Raw genomic sequence first — 18,723 nt, 5'->3', positions numbered from 1 at the left:
AGACCTGGCTATCCTAACTTTTGTTCCAGGTGATAATAAACACCAAACATATATTCTGATACAATTTTCAAGAAAGGTATAAGTGCAAAATACTAAACAGTAACAGTACTATAGTTGCAAAGAAAAAAACACCTTAACTTTCTATAAAGGCTCCATCCCAACAGATTTATCAGTATAACAGACTAAAATATTTAATAAAATATAGTCAAGGGACATACAACTCTCCACCTCAACATACTCTGCATCTGATCTGATTTGGAGCAAACATTTTAATTCAGGTTATGTCCCTAATGAAACTGCTTCATGGGTTTTGCAACCCTTTAAGTCTTTTTCTACTCAGTACAAATGTAACTTTTCCCCCCAAAATGGCAGCTTCTGGATTGGCTGTGGCTGCATCGGCTCTCTAAGTTCTAACTTGATACAGGTTATGAAAATTGATGTTCACATTGCTCTAAAATATGAAAATATAGTATCTGAAAATTTCAACAATACATTAATGATGTTTGGATGTATGATATGCGTGGCAATAGAATAAATGGTAGTAATAACACTTAGACTTATATATTGCTCAACAGTGCTTTACAGTACTGAGCAGTTTACAATGTTAGCATATTGCCCCCAACAATCTAGACCCTTATATTACCAACCGCAGAAGCATGGAAGGCTGAGTCAACCTTGAGCCTTGTCAGGATCAAACTCATGGCATTGGGTAGAGTTAACCTGCAACATTGCATTCTAATCACTGCACCACCACCAAGATAATAGAAGAATGTAATACCCATACATTTGGGTGGGGAGGAAGTAAATGCATTGTGACCTCATGACTCAACGTTGTCTAGATTTGTATCTGATGAAAGGGTGAGCTGTGATAAATTGGGATATACTTTTCATCATTTTTTTCTCATCACAATCGGTATCTAAGGATTGAATGAATCTGTAGTATATAATAGGAAAGTATACTTTGTAAAAAAAATAGCCATAACCTTAATAAAATAACGAATTAAATGAAAAAGCCAACAATCTTCTGTATACTATTATGAAAAGCAAAAAAAAAAAAAAAGCCCAATTCTTAAGGTAAACTTTCCCCATTCCATTACTGTTTTATCCTATCGTCTAATAGGAACCATAGGTCTATTCTGAGTTTTCAAAAATACTCTTATTCAGAGACTTCTCAATGGACTATACACTGTCAGTGCAGAATTACTGTATATTACATCCAACTATCCTATTGCTTGAGGGGAAAGCCAAGTTTTTAGTGCTTTTCAGAAGGCTAGAAGGCTAGAGGCCTGCTGGAATTCAGAAAGAAGTATGTACCATATGGCATGGGGTGCCATGAAAAAGAGGTGTCTCCTAGCTGCCTTAGGGTGGCAATGTTTAAGGGAGGGGACTAAGAGCATGGCTACCCTAACTAGTCTGATAGAATGGATAGATGTTCTTACGGAAAAGGTAGTCAAGCTAGCTCTGGGCCATATAGAATTTTAAAGGTAAAAACAGGAAGCTTAAACTGCACGCTGAAGGAAACTGGAAACCCATGCAGGTTATGCAATAGGAGTATTATATGGGTAAACCTAGGGGCACTCATTACTGTGTTCGCCACTGCATTCTGGACAAATCCTAACTTCTGGGTGATCTTAAAGGGCAGCCCCATGAACACACTGAAGTTGAGCACACTGCTCTACTTCGCTGCCCCATGAGCACACTGAAGTTGAACTGCCATGGTGTGTCAGTCAAAATCCATTTTGAATCACTCATTTGATTCAATCTGCCAGTTTGATATTTAAAAAGTCATCAGATTCAGCACCACTCAGGTTGATTCAATTCACATTTCCCAGATAATGTAGAAAAATTGCTCTTATACATGCACAGAAATTGCCTGAAACGCATAAGTACATATATCTGTACATATATCTGTGTCTAAAATACTTAATCATCATAAATAGACCATGTCAGGAGATATTGTATCATGATTCTATCTTTAAGAAAAGCAACAGAAAATGGACCAATAGCATTAATTTCATTTTAAAAGGAGATAGCTGGACAGAGTTTTTTTTTCCAGTTGTCAAGATTGTAAAGCTTCTTGCCTATGTTATTCCCATGTATTTATTGTAAAAGTAATACTGCTAACTGATGATGTTTTAAAATCCCAAGATAACTTGACAATTCCTCAAAGTTTCTTAACCATGTCAACATAATTGTTTTGTGCAGAAATTGAAACACAACCTTTCTACAAACATTTTACAAGCATGATTCCATTTATCACCAATACAATGCGGTACATTATCCAGCTGAACTACCTTCAGCATTTCACTTTAACACTAAAACTCAAATGTTGTTTTGAATATTTTACCTGACGTCTAAGGTTGCCTTCTCAATGTTCTCCCTCCCAGTGTTCTAAAGCCATTATCTCACTCTGATTTCATACCGGTCATCATTTTCCTGCAATCTTTTAACGGATCTTTTGTTTTATTGCCTTCCTTTGCTCCTTCTTCCACAGTTAAGTTAATGGATTTGAGTAGTCTCTAGTGAGATTTGAAAAGGCTGTTTTCTCAGAATGAGTCAATATTTTAAATTCTATGGAATGCATTACTTTTTTCTCCTAAAAATGCAGTTTTTAAAAGACAGACATTAAATTACAGGCCTCAGTTCCTATTTTCTAAGCCTAATACAACCCCTGAAGGCTTACAATATTTGAATCACAGCTGGAGCCATGGTTACCATACAGTTTAAATATCAGCTTCTTTACTGTGCAATTTGTTTTAAAAATCAGATCAGAGGTTGTGTCATAAACAAGTGCTAATTATGTAGCAAGAAAGAATAAGGCTTTTTGTGCAAGAAAGGTTCTTAAATATCTACCTCTCCTCCATACATAAAAAGGAGAAATAAAGCAAGCTGAGAAAATTCTGGGGCCAACTCTGGCATCACATATAGAGCAAAAAAATGTGGCTAACATTAACCTTGCAGTGTTATTCCTTTGATATGAGAGTCAGGGGGCTGCTGATTCTGAAAAATTTCCTGCTTTAGGTGAACAATGTCAAATGAACATAGCAATATGATTTTGATCATATAATTCTTTAAGGAAGTCTAGTCCCATCCAGCAATCTTGCTTCAAGGCTCTCCATTTCAAAGCGACTGAATTCAGAACTGCAGCTTCCTTTTGGTACCATAGAACTACTGCTGGGATGGAAGAACATTTGTTATTTTTATGTGGTCCTTTGCACAGACATATTTGTTAACAACAAGAACACAGTAATTTATTATTATCCATTATTTGTTAAATTCATTTATGCTTAGCTAAATACAGTTTTTACAAACACTTGTCACCGCTTCAGCATTGCCATTTAGTGAACAGGACTGATGTATTTTCTCAGCAGGGGGTGATATTTTAATGATGCAATGCTGTACTTCCTAGAAGACAGACAAGCCTCATGAGGCAGATTATAGGACTAAAGAAACTCTAATTCCATTAAAAGCAGACAGCACCAGACCATTTTTAAAATTAATTTTGTTTAATGATAAAATTATAACAGGTGGGTAACCAATTGTAAAATTAACCAAAACATAGTTAGAGGAACAGAAGAATGCTGGGAAAGCAAAGGGTGTTTTCATTATCAGTGTATTTAAGACTCTGTAGAAATATGAACTGGTCTCTTCCCTCTTGCCTCCTTTTTCCTATCTATAAAGCATCCATGTTCTTTAGTAGCCAACTGATATTTCACAACATAGCTGAAAGTTTCAATTGAGAGGTAATCTTGCAGAGTGATTTGTTTAATTACTGATGTACTCCTATAAAATGTTTGAATATTTCCAAATGGAATGTAGTAATTATTTCTGGCATGAAAATAATCAGTAATATGTTCTATTAACTAGCTTATGTGTTGCTTGTCCTACTTCTGTGGAGTATGTACAGGATTCTGCACATTCCATCCCATTTTCCATTTGCTGGTGTCTTTAATTATATGGCTGTGACTGCCAATGATAAAAACTACATCTGAGAAAAAAAAATGGAGAATTAGGTGGCATTGTGTGCATTTATTAAAGTGGGAAATCTAAATGGCTGCCTCAGGTTCCCCAAAACTATTCTAGTAATGTTTTATTTTTATTCAATAAATACGTGAAAAGCTATAGAACTTAACTACACCAGTCAGAAACAATCATTTTAGGACAGGTTATACTGGTCAAAAGGTAAAGATTAAGCTAGAAGAAATAGTCTCTTCTGCAGCATATACTGTACATTATCACGTTCAAGATCTGGAATGTTTAAGAAAATTCATAATAAATTATATCTGACAAATGCCAAGTGCTTGATTCAATTCCCCACACAGTGGACTTTGCCAATTATGAATGACAGCAAATATACATGTCCCAGGATAATGTTTCAGGATCCAATCTGAGTCAGGGTCTCACATTCTGGTGAGAGAGAAGTTCCCTGAAGATGGGCTCCAGCACGAGTCCAAAAGCTTGGAAGACTAAATCTCCAGTCCCAGTGACTGCCCCAGTTTGGCTTCTTCCAGTTGTGCCTGGATTAGCTGTAGTTACAACTACCTTTTAAAAAACAGTCCCGCTGAAAGCAAATATGTTTTGCAAAGGTATCTAGAGGATGATTGGTTGCACAAGAATCAGAAATACTTTCAATTAAGGTGGAAAACCTGCTTGCATAAACAATACAACATTACAATATATGTATGTTGTATACATATATTGTATATGAATATCTTCAGTATATATGAATGTTCACTCTGATACATTAAAAAAAAAGGCAACTCCATAATTGGGCAATATTTGCTTGCAAGAACCAACATTCCCAATTACTCTGAGTTCTTTTCAGCAGGCTAAAAACTCTTTTCAGCAGCCTAAAAATTCAAAACCCAGGGAACAAAAAGGTCTGTCACAACCATGAGATTTGCTGTTTAGATTTATTTTGGAGAGGTGACATGTTATACAATGATTAGAAAGCAATATTTTAGTGCCTAAGATTGAGGGGAGGGGAAGGGAGAGGGAGAGAGAGAGAGAAAAGGAGATATAATTGATTTTATACCCCAGTATATGTTTCAAATTACACAGCATTTACCAGCAAAATAGCAAACATAATCCCTCCCTTCCCATTTCTGAAAACTGAACAGTTCACTATAATTCAGGTGTGTTTCTTACCTTATATGATGTATAGAGATTTCTGACTAGGATCAGACCTTTATTTTTCTTCTCCCAACCCTTTCTTTTTGTATCAGCTAGCCTGATGAAGAATTACAAAGTCAAAAAAAACTGAACACTCTTATTCGCATTTTGCTTACCTCTAATAAAAATATGTAATTCACCTCTTTTATAATTCTAATACAAATTAACCTTGCAGTAACCTGTAACCTGTCCCTTCATCTATCTATCTATCCATCCATCCATAAAACAAAACATAATGATATCTTGGAATAAAGAAAAGAAGCATTCTTTTACAGATCCAGTCATAAAAAGGCAGAGGTAGTCTTCTATAACTTGCAAATAAAAGAAAACATAAACAATTACTCTGGGATCGCTGACCACTTTCTCATCCCACACAACAATGAATGTAAAGCCTGCCCAAAGCAACTGTGTGCTCATTTTCAAGAAGTCTAGACGACTACTTCCAGGTTCTTCATTCACACACAAAGGAAACTCTATAGATAGTCCTTGACTTACAACCACAACTGACCTCAAAATTTATGTTATTAAGCAAGGCAGTTCTTAAGTGAGTTTTACTCCATTTTACAACCTTTTTGCCACACTTGTTAAGCAAATCACTGAAGTTGTTAAGTGAATCATGCAATTATTAAGCAAATCTGACTTTTCCCATTGACTTTTGCTTGTCAGAAGTTGGTTGTGAAGGTTACAAATGATGACCACATGACCTCGGGATAGTGCAAACTGTCATAGATACATGCTAATTGTCAAGCACCCAAATTTTAATCATGTGATTGTAGGGATGCGGCAGCAGTCATTAGTGTGAAAACCAATCATAAGTCACTTTTTCAGTGCTGCCGTAACTCCAAATGATCACCAAACGAAGTGTTATAAATCAAGGACTACCTGTATTACCTTCACTTTCCCTCAGTCTGATCTTGTGCTGTCTCTCTATTGCCTCTGCCTTCCCATCACTCCTACTTAGTCAAAAGGTTAGCATCCAGTATTGTTTTGATTTCCTCCTTAACAAGAACTATAATTTAGCACTAACTACTCATGAGAAATTATAGTGCTGCTGGCTGGTGAATAATTTGCCAAGGAAGACTCGCTTAGCCATATAAAATAAATATCCACCTGCATATACTAGCACTAATCAGGGCGTGAAATTAAGCTTTTCATTCAGTACAAACTAAATGCTGCAAGGCGGCGATTTAGTGGAAACAAATATTAAGGTCAACCTATTCTTCCTATTTCCTATAGTATAGATGCTAAAAGAGGGCATGGAGCACTAATTCCACTTTTCTCAATCCAAGAAGCTAAATACTCCAATGATGTGTTAGCAAATTCACCATTTGCTTTTTACTAATTGCATATAGTTAATGAAGCGAATGAAACAAAAGCCTCCAAAACATTGTTAACTTGATCCCTGCACTTCCTTTGTATTGCAACTCAAATAGAATAAAAATCCATTTGCAAACCTTAGAACGAAGATACAAAACATTTATTATTTAAATTTTATATAAATTCTGAAACCAATAAGGAACCAATAAATGCCTTGTAGAACTTCAAGGCACTGGAAAACATCCTTTCAGTTATGATGGTGGAAGGCAATTCTTGTACACAGCTGAAAAAGTTCCCTCCAAAACAGAACTCCCCAAATGTGCAAAAGAACAATATATCTACCTCAGACATAAACAAACAAGGATCTGTTTACACTGAGTTTTCATCAAGTGTTACTGCAAATAACCAAGTAATACACTGCTCAAAAAAATGAAGGGGACACAAAAATAAGACATCCTAGATCTGAATGAATGAAATATTCTTATTAAATACTTTGTTCATTACATAGTTGAATGTGCTGACAACAAAATCACACAAAAATTATCAATGGAAATCAAATTTAGCAACCCATGGAGGTCTGGATTTGGGGTTACGCTCAAAATTAAAGTGGAAAAAAACACTATAGGCTGATCCAACTTTGATGTAATGTCCTTAAAACAAGTCAAAATGAGTCTCAGTAGTGTGTGTGGCCTCCACGTGCCTGTATGACCTCCCTACATGGTCCTGATGAGGTGGCGGATGGTCTCCTGAGGGATCTCCTCCCACACCTGGATTAAAGCATCCCTCAACTCCTGGACAGTCTGTGGTGCAACATGGTGTTGGTGGATGGAGCGAGACATGATGTCCCAGATGTGTTCAATTGGATTCAGGTCTGGGGAATGGGCGGGCCAGTCCACAGCATCAATGCCTTCGTCTTGCAGGAACTGCTGACACACTCCATCCACATGAGGTCTAGCATTGTCTTGCATTAGGAGGAACCCTGACCCACTGCCAAACCGATCATGCTGGAGAATGTTGCAGAACGTTCTCCACGGCATCTCCAGACCCTGTCACATCTGTCACATGTGCTCAGTGTGAACCTGCTTTCATCTGTGAAGAGCACAGGGTGCCAGTGGCGAATGTGCCAATCTTGGTGTTTTCTGACAAATGCCAAATGTCCTGTACGGTGTTGGGCTGTAAGCACAACCCCCACCTGTGGACGTTGGGCCCTCATACCACCCTCATGGGGTCTGTTTCTGACTGTTTGAGCAGCCACATGTACATTTGTGGCCCACTGGAGGTCATTTTGCAGGGCTTTGGCAGTGCTCCTCCTGTCCCTCCTTGCACAAAGGCAGAGCTGGACGTCCTGATGCTGGGTTGTTGCCCTCCTACAGCCTCCTCCACATCTCCTGATGTACTGGCCTGTCTCCTGGTAGCGCCTCCATGCTCTGGACACTACGCTGACAGACAAAGCAAACCTTCTTGCCACAGCTCGCATTGAAGTGCCATCCTGGATGAGTTGCACTACCTGAACGACTTGTGTGGGTTGTAGACTCCGTCTCATGCTACCACTAGAGTGACAGCACCGCCAGCAATCAAAAGTGACTAAACCATCAGCCAGAAAGCATAGGAACTGAGAAGTGGTCTGTGGTCACCACCTGAGGAACTACTCCTTTATTGGGATGTCTTATGCTTTTCTGCCTATGCTTTTCACCTGTTATCTATTCCATTTGCACAACAGCATGTGAAATTAATTGTCAATCAGTGTTGCTACCTAAGTGGACACTTTGATTTCACAGAAGTGTGACTGACTTGGAGTTACATTGTGTTGTTTAAGTGTTCCCTTTATTTTTTTGAGCAGTGTATATGACATTTACTCATTTTCAAAGCTCTGTGATAATATATGTAATTTATTTATTGTAATTGTAATATATATTTACAACCTACTCTTTCCTAAAGTTTGCAGGAATAACCAAATAGAAAACAAGAATAATACTCCCATAGAGTTACAAATGTGGCATGTTACTATTTTTATTTGTAAACTGAATAAAATGTTTCAAAATATTTTTAATTGGCTGAAGAAATGTTAATAGAACATACAGACTGTTAATACATATATGGACTATTAATCATTAATCAATATGGACTATTGATCATTAATCAAGGCATGTTATAATTTGACCAACTACTTGGTCAAATTAGGGTTGTCATGCGGTTTAAACCAATCTGGCACTTTTGCACTCACCTGGTCTATAGACTGCCAGAAATGAAGACAACAATAACACTCATTCCTTTTCTCCAAAGCCCAGTGTAACTTTCTATTCTGGTCATGGAAAAGAAGAAATTCCACTCATATCCACCACACAAAACAAATAGAAAGGCTACATGCAACTATTCTATTTTCTCAACGCTGTCCAAAGACATCTCCGTGGTCACGTGGCCAGCATGACTAAATGCTGAAGGCATACTGAATGCTGTTACCTTCCCACCAAAGTGGTCCCTATTTTTCTACTTGCATTTTTACATGCTTTTGAACTTCTAGATTGGCAGAAGCTGGGACAAGTAACAGGAACTACTTTTTTGAAGGAAGTGAGAAAAAAGAAACAGGATGCTCCATAAATTCATAAATGTAAAGTCTGTGAAATGGTAAAGGAAAATGTATGACTGTAACTTTGTCGCTTGTATCCTTACAATTTATATTGACTGTTTCCTAGTATGATTTGATTGCTTATTGTATCCTATAATTATTATTAAGTATTGTACCTTATGATTCTTGACGAATGTATCTTTTCTTTTATGTACATTGAGAGCATTTGCATCAAGACTAATTCCTTGTGTGTCCAATCGCACTTGGCCAATAAAGAATAAAGAAAGAATAATAACCTCAGAAAAATGCTTCTGGGGTTTTTTAATCTCTAGAAATTCAAGAATTTTTGTTGTTGACTTGATTATTTACAAACCTTCAATTCAAAATAGAAAATGTGAAACCAAGAAGTATAATTCATGTCTTCCAGTTAAATTATCCACAACTGTCTTTTTTAAAAAGGAATTCAAATATGATAAAACTAAGACAAAAGAAACCTAACAATGAATTGTAAAGGTATTTTTAATTAAGCATCTAAACAAATGTAGTTTAGCTGTGTGCACTGTTAATTAATTATGTAAAACCTGAAGTAGCTACTGGCCCATTCAAGAAAACAGATGTTGAATCACAGAACTTTGATATCTTTCTTAAATACCTTTTAAAACAAGGATCAGAAAATATGAACTCTTATAAAAAAAGGCTTTATTGTATTTTTATAGCATATTACATACCTTGTAAAAATCAGTTTGTTTGCATGAATGTCAGTTTTATTTTCTGTCCTTCCCTTTTTCCTGGCTATTTACAAGCTTTGTAAGAAATTGTTCTTTAATTAAGTCTAAGATAGTTTTATATAAATGGATTCCTGGAATTAAAAACATTCAGACTTAAGAAATGATTGTTATAAAGACTGTAAGAGGCCGTAAAAAAAAAGAATGCCACTTTAAACAAAGATTTCTCATTTTAATTAAAAAGATAATCATCACAACATTCCTACATTTAGCAAAACCATTTGAAGCTACTTTAGAAAAAGAAATTCATTTTTGACGCAGTCACACATATAAAACTTTAGGACTTTATTTAGTCAAAATTCTGGCTAATCCTTTGTGCTTTTAAGAACCATGGATGCCATTTGAAAATTAACTCATATATACACACTGACATTAATCTCATTCATACTATCCTTGCAAAGTATAGGTGCAACTTATGTCAAAACAAGTTTAGGAAATTGTTCTAGGTTTTATGGATTTCTTAAATACTTCAACATAAAATATTTTGAATTAACTATGAAACGTTGATTGGATTTACAGTGTACATATTGAACACAGCTGTTCTAAAATTGTAAGCATCCATCTTTTAAAAATATATTTAAGAAACCAATATGCACATCATCCTTACATACTGAAAGATGCTTCCACTATAATTATTACAGCTGTATAATCCTTTTAAAATGTGCTCAAAGATATTCAGAAACACATAAGAAGCATTTCTATTTGAATAATGAAAAGTAATGGGAACTTTTTTCCATAATTGCACAACTCTTTCAGAAGATGTTCCTGGCTTTCTTTGTATGCAAGCTATTTTATATGAAAAATGCAAGCTAAAGAAAATATAAAATGAATGTTCAGATTGGTAAGATTTGAGCAAAGATATAAAAACCCCATTCCTATCACTTTTTCGACATTGTTAAAAGGAGGAATTTGGATAAAGATCAAATGTGTAGGGAGGATTATATACATAATAATGGAACCTAACTTTACATTCAACAATAGACACCTGCCAAATAAAAAAAGAATAATTATCAACAACTATAAAATACATTAATGGTTATCAGATATTTTTCATATATCCATCCATCCAAGTTGGTAGGCAGATCTGAGAATGTATTTTGGCTACCCAGACAGAATCGTTGTCATAGTGAGCATGGCAATCATAAAATATCAATTTGCCAAAAAGCAATCAGATGGCTCAGGTTGCTCCTATCATTCCATTTAGTTCTTCCGGATAATACCTACCATCTTAACTTCTTTGAGGTTTTCAGTTAAAAAAAAGTGGGCACAATTTAATATAAAATATTGAGCTATGCTTATCCCTTTTATTTTCCCTCTAAAAAAACCTTACATACCTCCTCACACATACTGTATTTTAGCTTCCAATTGGGTGTACCAATTCACTAAATATATCTCCATACCAATTGGTGATATGCAGATATACAGTTAGTCCTCAACTTTCAATCACAATTGAACCCAACATTTCTGTTGCTAAGTGAAACAAAGTGAGTTTTGCCCCATTTTAACAATCTTTATTGCCACAATTGTTAAGTGAATCGCTGCAGTTCTTAAGTTAATAACACAGTTGCTAAGTGAATCTGGCTGATTCACTGACTTTGCTTGTCAGAAGGTTGCAACAGGTGATCACATGATCACAGAACACTGCAATGGTCAAAAATACAAGTCAGTTGCCAAGCATCTGAATTTTGATCACATGACCACATGACACTACAATGGTTGTGTGAAAAACAGTAATAAGTCACTTTTTTCAATGCCTTTGTAACTTCAATCACTAAATGAACTGTTGTAAATTGAGGACTATCTGTACTGCCTTGCAAGGGCTAATCTAAAGAAATGCTATTGTACATATTACCACGAGCATGTTTGAGCTAACACTGGACTTTGATTAAACTTAGGGCACACTGACCAAAATGTGCCAGAATTAAAAGGTATAACCTTATGATCAGTAGAAATGTATCACAGATACAAGTAACCATGTTCACACTTTATTTCTTAACTCCTTTTCAACACACAGTAATGTTGCTTATCATGAAAGGAAACAATGTGACCAGTATATATTAAACAACATGTGTATAAGTGTATAAGTATGTGTATAAGTTTTATATTCAGGAATCTTCAGGAATCTTCAAAATAAGGGATAAGATTAGGTGAAGCATGGAGTCTGACAGAAATTAAATAATGTATCTGTGGGGATACTGGGCAACATGACAAAGCAGATCTGAATGCATATATATATACGTACATATATACATATATACATATACACATATATATGCATATACATATACATATATATGTATATGTGTATGTATGTGTGTGTGTGTGTGTGTGTGTGTGTGTGTGTGTGTGTATGTATATATTCTTAAGTTTTCACGGGTATTTACATGTATGGTATTCAGCTTTGTTCGGGTATTTTCCCACGTCGCTGTAGTTGTGCTTTTAAAGTTGTAGCAATGTTTCGGCAGAATCTCATCTGCCATCATCAGGCTTCTGTATTGTGTTCATCTGTGAGTCAGACTTTTACAGTGGTTTCAGTTTTAAATTTGGGGCTAGCCTATTGCTGTGCCAGAATGTTTTTTTCTTCATCCTGATTGGTTGGGAGTCTTGGTCTGTGGTTATTGGTCTTGGAGTTTGCTGTGTTCTGCTTGATTGGTGTTTCTAATATCTTTTGTCTGTTTTGGAGCTCTTTTTGTATCTTGATTGGCTGGCAACATTGTGTTCCTTTATTGGAGGCCTTTAGTGCAGCTTGGCTCTGAGTAAATGGATGGCTATCATTTGTTAGGAAGCTAGGTTTCATCTGGGTGCCTGGTTGGGGTGTGTTTGAGCTGGACGTATCAGGGGGGATCTGTTTGTGGCCAGGTGTTTGCCTGGCTAGTGGTGTGGAAATTCTTTTGTTTGTGAGTGCAGGCTTCCAAATGATTGACAGTCTGGTGGAATCATCTCTTCTATTCATGCTTTCAGGTCTTTTTAAAATCTCTATGGCTTCTCTGATAATTCTGTGGCTGGGATTTTCTGTAGAGGCTAGGGTTTTGGTGCCATTGAAGTTAATGCTATGACCTGTGGCTTTCATATGTTGGACTAGTGAGGAAGTGTGTTCCAGCTTTTTTACTGCATTTTTGTGTTCAAAACACAAAAATACAGTAAAAAAGCTGGAACACACTTGTTTGGTGCAATTAACCTTGAGTTTGTATCTATTGTTTACTCTTGTGTTGTTATGGTTGAAGCTGAAGTATTCATTGACTGGTAGGACATTGCAATGTATGATTTTATATACTATACTTAGATTGGACTGAAGGCAGCGTAGTTCTAGGTTTTCTAGGTCTAGAATATCGAATCTGGTGGCATAAGGTATTCTGCAATGAGTAGAGGAACGGAGCACTCTTCTTGTGAAATATTTCTGGACTTTGCCAATTGTGTTACTATCAGATACATGAAGATACTATCAGATACAGAAGCCTGATGATGGCAGATGAGATTCTGCTGAAACGTTGCTACAACTTTAAAAGAACAACTACAATGATGTGGGAAAATACCCGAACAAAGCCGAATGCCATATATATATATATATATATATATATATATATATATATATATATATATTCATATTCATAGATTTTCACAGGTACAAGTATATATATACGCGTTCAGGTAGGTTTCCTTCATTTGGTCAGACCAAATGAAGGAAACCTATTTTCATAAATTTGGATTACAACTTCCACATTCCTTCAAACTGTTAGCTGAGGACTTCATTATGTAAAACATCTGAATGGTACTAACTTTGTTACTCTTGATATACAAAGATAGTCTCTTAAACTTTTACCACTGTAAGAATTACTGGCTACAACAGCACTTAAGATATCTTTAAAAGTTTCTATTTTTCCTAACCAAATATAATGTATGAAAGGAGTCATATAAAAGAGCTCAGGACTCCATCAACAGGACAATTCTAATCCATGAAGGTCACCTAAAATATTTGTTTCCAAATAAGCTGTTTAACTGGGAAGGTCCTCAAAATCTTTGAAGGGCAATGATAGTGATCACCATTATTGCTAAAGATTGATGCCGAACAACTAATCAGAGTGAGAAGTTAATAAAGAGATTCCTTGAAAATGATTCAAAATGAAGGAAATGGGATAGGGACTTTTTTCAGGGAAAACATCTCTTCTCAAAGGTTACCAAAAGATCCAAGATCCAATTCAGGTTAAGTTACAGAAAATACAAACCATCTATGTTATTTTCCTTACATTTGCATAAGCTTTGAAAATCTTTTCAAGACACTTTACAGTTTTTATTGCCATATGCTAAATAAATATTATAGATTTTATCGTAGAAAAGCTGGAACTGCCAAGGCTATATCCTCATTTCCTTACAATATATTATTCAGTATTTTATGTTTAATTATACCAATTAAAACTGGTATATACAGAATATGTATACTCAATAGTAACTATTCAAGAAACTATTTGCTTAAAAATAGCACAACCTGAAATGATTTAATAGTGTAGTATTGTTAATATAGTATTTTTATTATTGCTTGTGGCACTCATATATTACATCTACAAGATCAAGGAACCAGAAAGCATAGCTTTCTTGACCAACAATTCTTATGCTTACACAACATACCTGGAATCAAAAGAAAAGTACTTAATTTGGCATTGCATTGTAATAGGAATTATCTACTGAAAAACATTTTGATGCAACTCAAATCTATCCACAAAACTAACATCTGGACAAATACCACAAAATGTCAGCAGTTATGTTTCTTTTGAGGACATAACAGCAAGGATGGTTGGTTACCTTTTCTCTAAGTCTGTTCAAGGATAGTTTTGTTCCTTTCATTTAGCTTTCTTACTTTCTCCTTCCCCACCAACTCTGAATTAAAGTCTTCTCCTTGCATGGAACATTCATCACATTTGTCTTCTTCTTAGAGGAAGATATTATGACCTCTACAGTTCGCAGTTTAGAGAGAAATTGAAAAGATCCATACAGAAGCGTATGCATTCACACCAGTGAAGAAAAGATCAACTACCAGTTTCTAGAATGCAAAGGAACCTCTGTGAAAATGCCCAGAAGCAGCAAAGACAATGAGGGATAGGAAGAAAAATCACTTGAGTCCCTACTGGCTGACTGAAGATGCTTGTGAGTTTACTGCTGTCTCCATCTGCTCTCCATTCCTGATTATAGTATCCCAAGCAATATGGGGAAAAAGCAAGCAAGAGTTGAAGCAATCTGCACCTCTACTGCATGATCAGGGAAAGTAGTCAAAAGTGATCTGCTGTCCCTTCAGAGGAAAACATTTCTTCCCCAATAACCACAAATATCCTGGGACAGGGAAGAACATAGTGTTGGTCAAAAGATCCCCATTCACCAGCCTGTGTTCATAGCCATCCAACTGGGGCAAAATTACCCTATTGAAGTAAGGAACAATTCATGTCCCATTTAAATAAGAGCACCAGAATATAGTACGGTTGTGTACTTGGAAAGTTTTTCAAAGGAAAAAAAAAATCTGAGAATGTTCTTTCAGGTCACATTTACTAATCTTGCCTTTCAGTTAACCATTTGTGACTGCTCTTCTGTAGGCAGAATGACCAGTATTTTTACTAATAATGATTAACAAGTGATTGTATGCAGAATCAGAAAAAAAAGAAATTGTCATACCCTAAATCAGGGGTCTTCAAACTTGACAGCTTTAAGATTTGTGGACTTCAACTCCCAGAATTCTTCCTTCAGGTCATGTTAGCTCAGGAATTCTGGGAGTTGAAGTCTACGAGTCTTAAACTTACCAAGTTTGAAGACCCTTATCCTAAATCTTTAAATCCAATGTCATAAGTTGGTGAAGACGTCAGGAAAAGTTCACAACTAAAGCTATAATGGTAACCCAGGGTTGATCAGAGATTGATTTAGCCTGGTGGTCTTAAAAGGACCAAAAGAGGAAAGAGTAGAGTGGCTGCTTGTGAAATGATTTTAACTGTTAGGTAAATTAACTTTTGATTAGTATTGTGTTGATCAGGTATAGCCAATACAAAAATGATGAAATATATAGCACTTTGGTTTCCAAAACCATTTCATCAAAACCATTTCAAAAACCAAAGATATTCTAATTGTAGAATCTATAATCTTCCAAGTGATTCTAGCTTTAAATTACAAAAAATTACTTGGAGGTCCTTCTTCCCACAGAAAAAGCCATTTTTTCAATGAGTTTTATGGAGATAAACACAGGTATTTTTAAGAATACATCAAACCTATGTATTTGAGAAAGTAGAAAGTAGGTCAGGCAGAAGTATCTAATATCTTTTCCCTCATTAATGATAGATACAATAGCCAGAGATGCAAGAAAACGTAACTCATATATTCATATTCATTAACACAAATATATCACAATAAAGGCAGTATATTCTAGACTACCAAACTCATATGATGCCCTTTCAATAAATACAAGTTGCATACTCAAACATGAGTAACAAAAGACATTTTGGCTGGAATTGATTATTTGCTTCTAAAAAGGTATTAACTGGACTAGGCAGTAAAACAGATTTTAGCTTTCAAACCTCAGCTTTCAAATATTGTGACACTGAAAACTACTTCTATATTACATATCCTGGCAGTCTTTCATCAATCACACCCTACAGCTGCAATAGTTTAACATACTGTAAATTTTTTCAGCTACTTTACACTTTCTGAAATTGAGACTTATCTCTTCCCTCGTTTTCAATATGAGTACATACATTTTTCCTTGCCTGCAAGGATCAGCTGACTGTACACACTGCCCACCATAATTCCACTGCCTTATAGCTTGTTTCTCCCAAATTTTGAGATTACCTTTAATAATACGAAAACTAGTAAACACGCAACACCTGCAAGCTTTATAGGAAAAATATATGTCAATAGCACTAGCTCCCATGGAATTAAAACATTGCCTATTGCTTTGCCATACAAATGCACATAGCTGGAGGGTGGGAGGGAAACAGATCCTTGAACTTACAATCTGCCTTTACATTTTTCATCTTTTTTCTGTTAATGAACACTATTGGATGGGGTGTCAATAAATTCAGGGAGTCTTATGATTCAGGCAGATGGACCACTGATTAGCATTTTGGTTTGGGTGAGCTACCTTTCTCCAAACTCGGCAATTGGCAGTACTAGTGCACTTATTGGATACAGTGGTTATTGGATAAATTTATTTATTTGTATCCACCTTTATTATTTATGCAAATTACTCAAGGCAGCAAAAAAATTCCACAAACCTTCTCCTTCTATTTTTCACACAACTTTGTGAGCTGAGCTGAGCTGAGCTGAGCTAAGAGAATGTGACTGGTCCAAAAGAGATGCCTGGGAAATGCAGACTTCTTGGCATATCAATAAAAGCAGGATGAAAGCCTTCAGGCCAACAGGGAAGAAAGGTGTATCAGGTACTTTGTATTTAGGTACACTATGTATCAGGTATAGTATATGTTTCTATTGCTTTAGAGACAATTTCTACTCAGAGATGGCTCTACTTACAACACATTACAAGGTTGGAGGTGGACCATATGGTTTCGGAGAAATGCAGATGGAAAGTTACTAGTTACTACACAAACTCACCAATTTGTGTGTACCTAGAGAAAAGAACGTCCTCGTAGCTTTTTCTGTCATATGACACCAAGATGCAATAAGGAAAGGCAGCAAAGAATGCTCATCATAGAATAACAGCCTTAAACATATCCATCACAGTAGAGATTATATTCCTTGGTTACATTTAGCAACCATGTATCTAGCCTTAAAAAAAAAACCTCTTACAAATAGAATCTTTTTCCAATGCAATGTAACTAATCCAAAATTCCATAATACAATATTTATAACACAACACAGCATTTTACTGATAAAAAAACCCTATCATGAACTACTTTGTAAATTGAAAACCTCTTTGACACCAAAGACTACATAAATTCTTCTGTACCTTAGTTAGGCTTGCTAACCATCTTTTTTTAAAAAAATCATTTGTATAAAATGCTTCATGCCCTGTGTTGCTCAGGTGCAATGAAAATGCTTATTTTTTGAGGGGCAAGCCCCTCAAAAATAAGCATTTTCATTTTCCCTAAACCCCATCACACCTTTCAACATGTACTCCCAGCCTCACAATCTTCTGATTCAAAATTCGGCCTTCTGAGCTTCTTCGTTATAAAAGCCAGGCCTTCAGTCCAGATTTTTATAAAATCCATTAAAAAAAAAACTAAACAGAAAAATCCACATCAGGGAACTTCTTTCCATATCAAACCCGCTACAACCGAGGATCAATTATATGGAAAAGGGAAAAAAAAACCTGATGGAGGAACCTACGACTTGCTTGCTTTCTTTTATTTACTCACTACGCCGTAAGAATCTCAATTGCCAAGTATTTGTTTGTTTGTTCTTCTAGACTATCTAAACTCATTTAAAAGATAACTGTTGCCCTTATGAGTTGTAGTAAACCCGCATAAATATCTCCTTCTCCACAAGTCCCCATCCTCTTTCTACTACCATTACCAGCAACTGCCATTGCCAACCCCTTTTTTCTTTCAATCCCCTCCCCACTCTTTTCCTTCTTACCATGAATTTCAGGGCTTTCTCTTGTACCACAGCCTCGGCGGGGTCCATAGCCTCGCCAATTCGTCTCTGGTGTAACTGCGGTGCCTCCGCCAGCTCCGGGCCTCAGCCGGCCTTGGGCCTACGCCGCCCCTCCCCCAAGCCTATCTCTTTCTCACTTAGTGCAAGGCCGCAGCCGGCGCTATGAGAGAGAAAGCTCCCTTGTTCTCCGACTCATGGAAACGGGAAATGTAGTTTCGGGAACTCCTGAGAAGCAGCCCAGAGTGTCCAAAACACTACACTTCCCAACAATCCCTGCGTGAGAGGAAATGCTGCACTAAT

General features: G+C 36.2%; 1 protein-coding gene across 24 annotated transcripts in view; it reads right to left on the bottom strand.

Annotated features, from left to right (window-relative positions):
* The window catches only part of BTRC (beta-transducin repeat containing E3 ubiquitin protein ligase), a 170,873-nt gene that overhangs the window by 138,147 nt on the left and 14,003 nt on the right, over window positions 1-18,723 (bottom strand). For 3 of the 24 annotated variants that reach the window (XM_087932849.1, XM_026701155.2, XM_026701157.2), the window contains exons 1-2: window positions 18,406-18,613; window positions 5,149-5,230 (exon numbers count right to left, since the gene is read on the bottom strand). The exons of 1 other annotated variant lie outside the window; for it this stretch is intronic. Coding sequence is in view for 8 of the 23 variants with exons in the window: in XM_026701156.2 (XP_026556941.1) it covers window positions 18,406-18,453 (48 nt within the window). In the remaining 15 variants the exon portion in view is untranslated. Of the gene's footprint in view, window positions 1-2,347; window positions 2,499-2,954; window positions 2,971-5,148; window positions 5,231-18,405; window positions 18,667-18,723 lie in introns of those variants that run through there. 20 more of the 24 variants (XM_087932853.1, XM_087932856.1, XM_087932838.1 and 17 more) reach the window with 17 other exon arrangements.

Source organism: Pseudonaja textilis, chromosome 4 (assembly GCF_049901715.1).
Source record: "Pseudonaja textilis isolate UNSWEBS1 chromosome 4, rPseTex1.2, whole genome shotgun sequence".
Lineage (NCBI taxonomy): Eukaryota > Metazoa > Chordata > Lepidosauria > Squamata > Elapidae > Pseudonaja > Pseudonaja textilis.
This window is presented reverse-complemented; position numbering and strand designations above follow the sequence as displayed.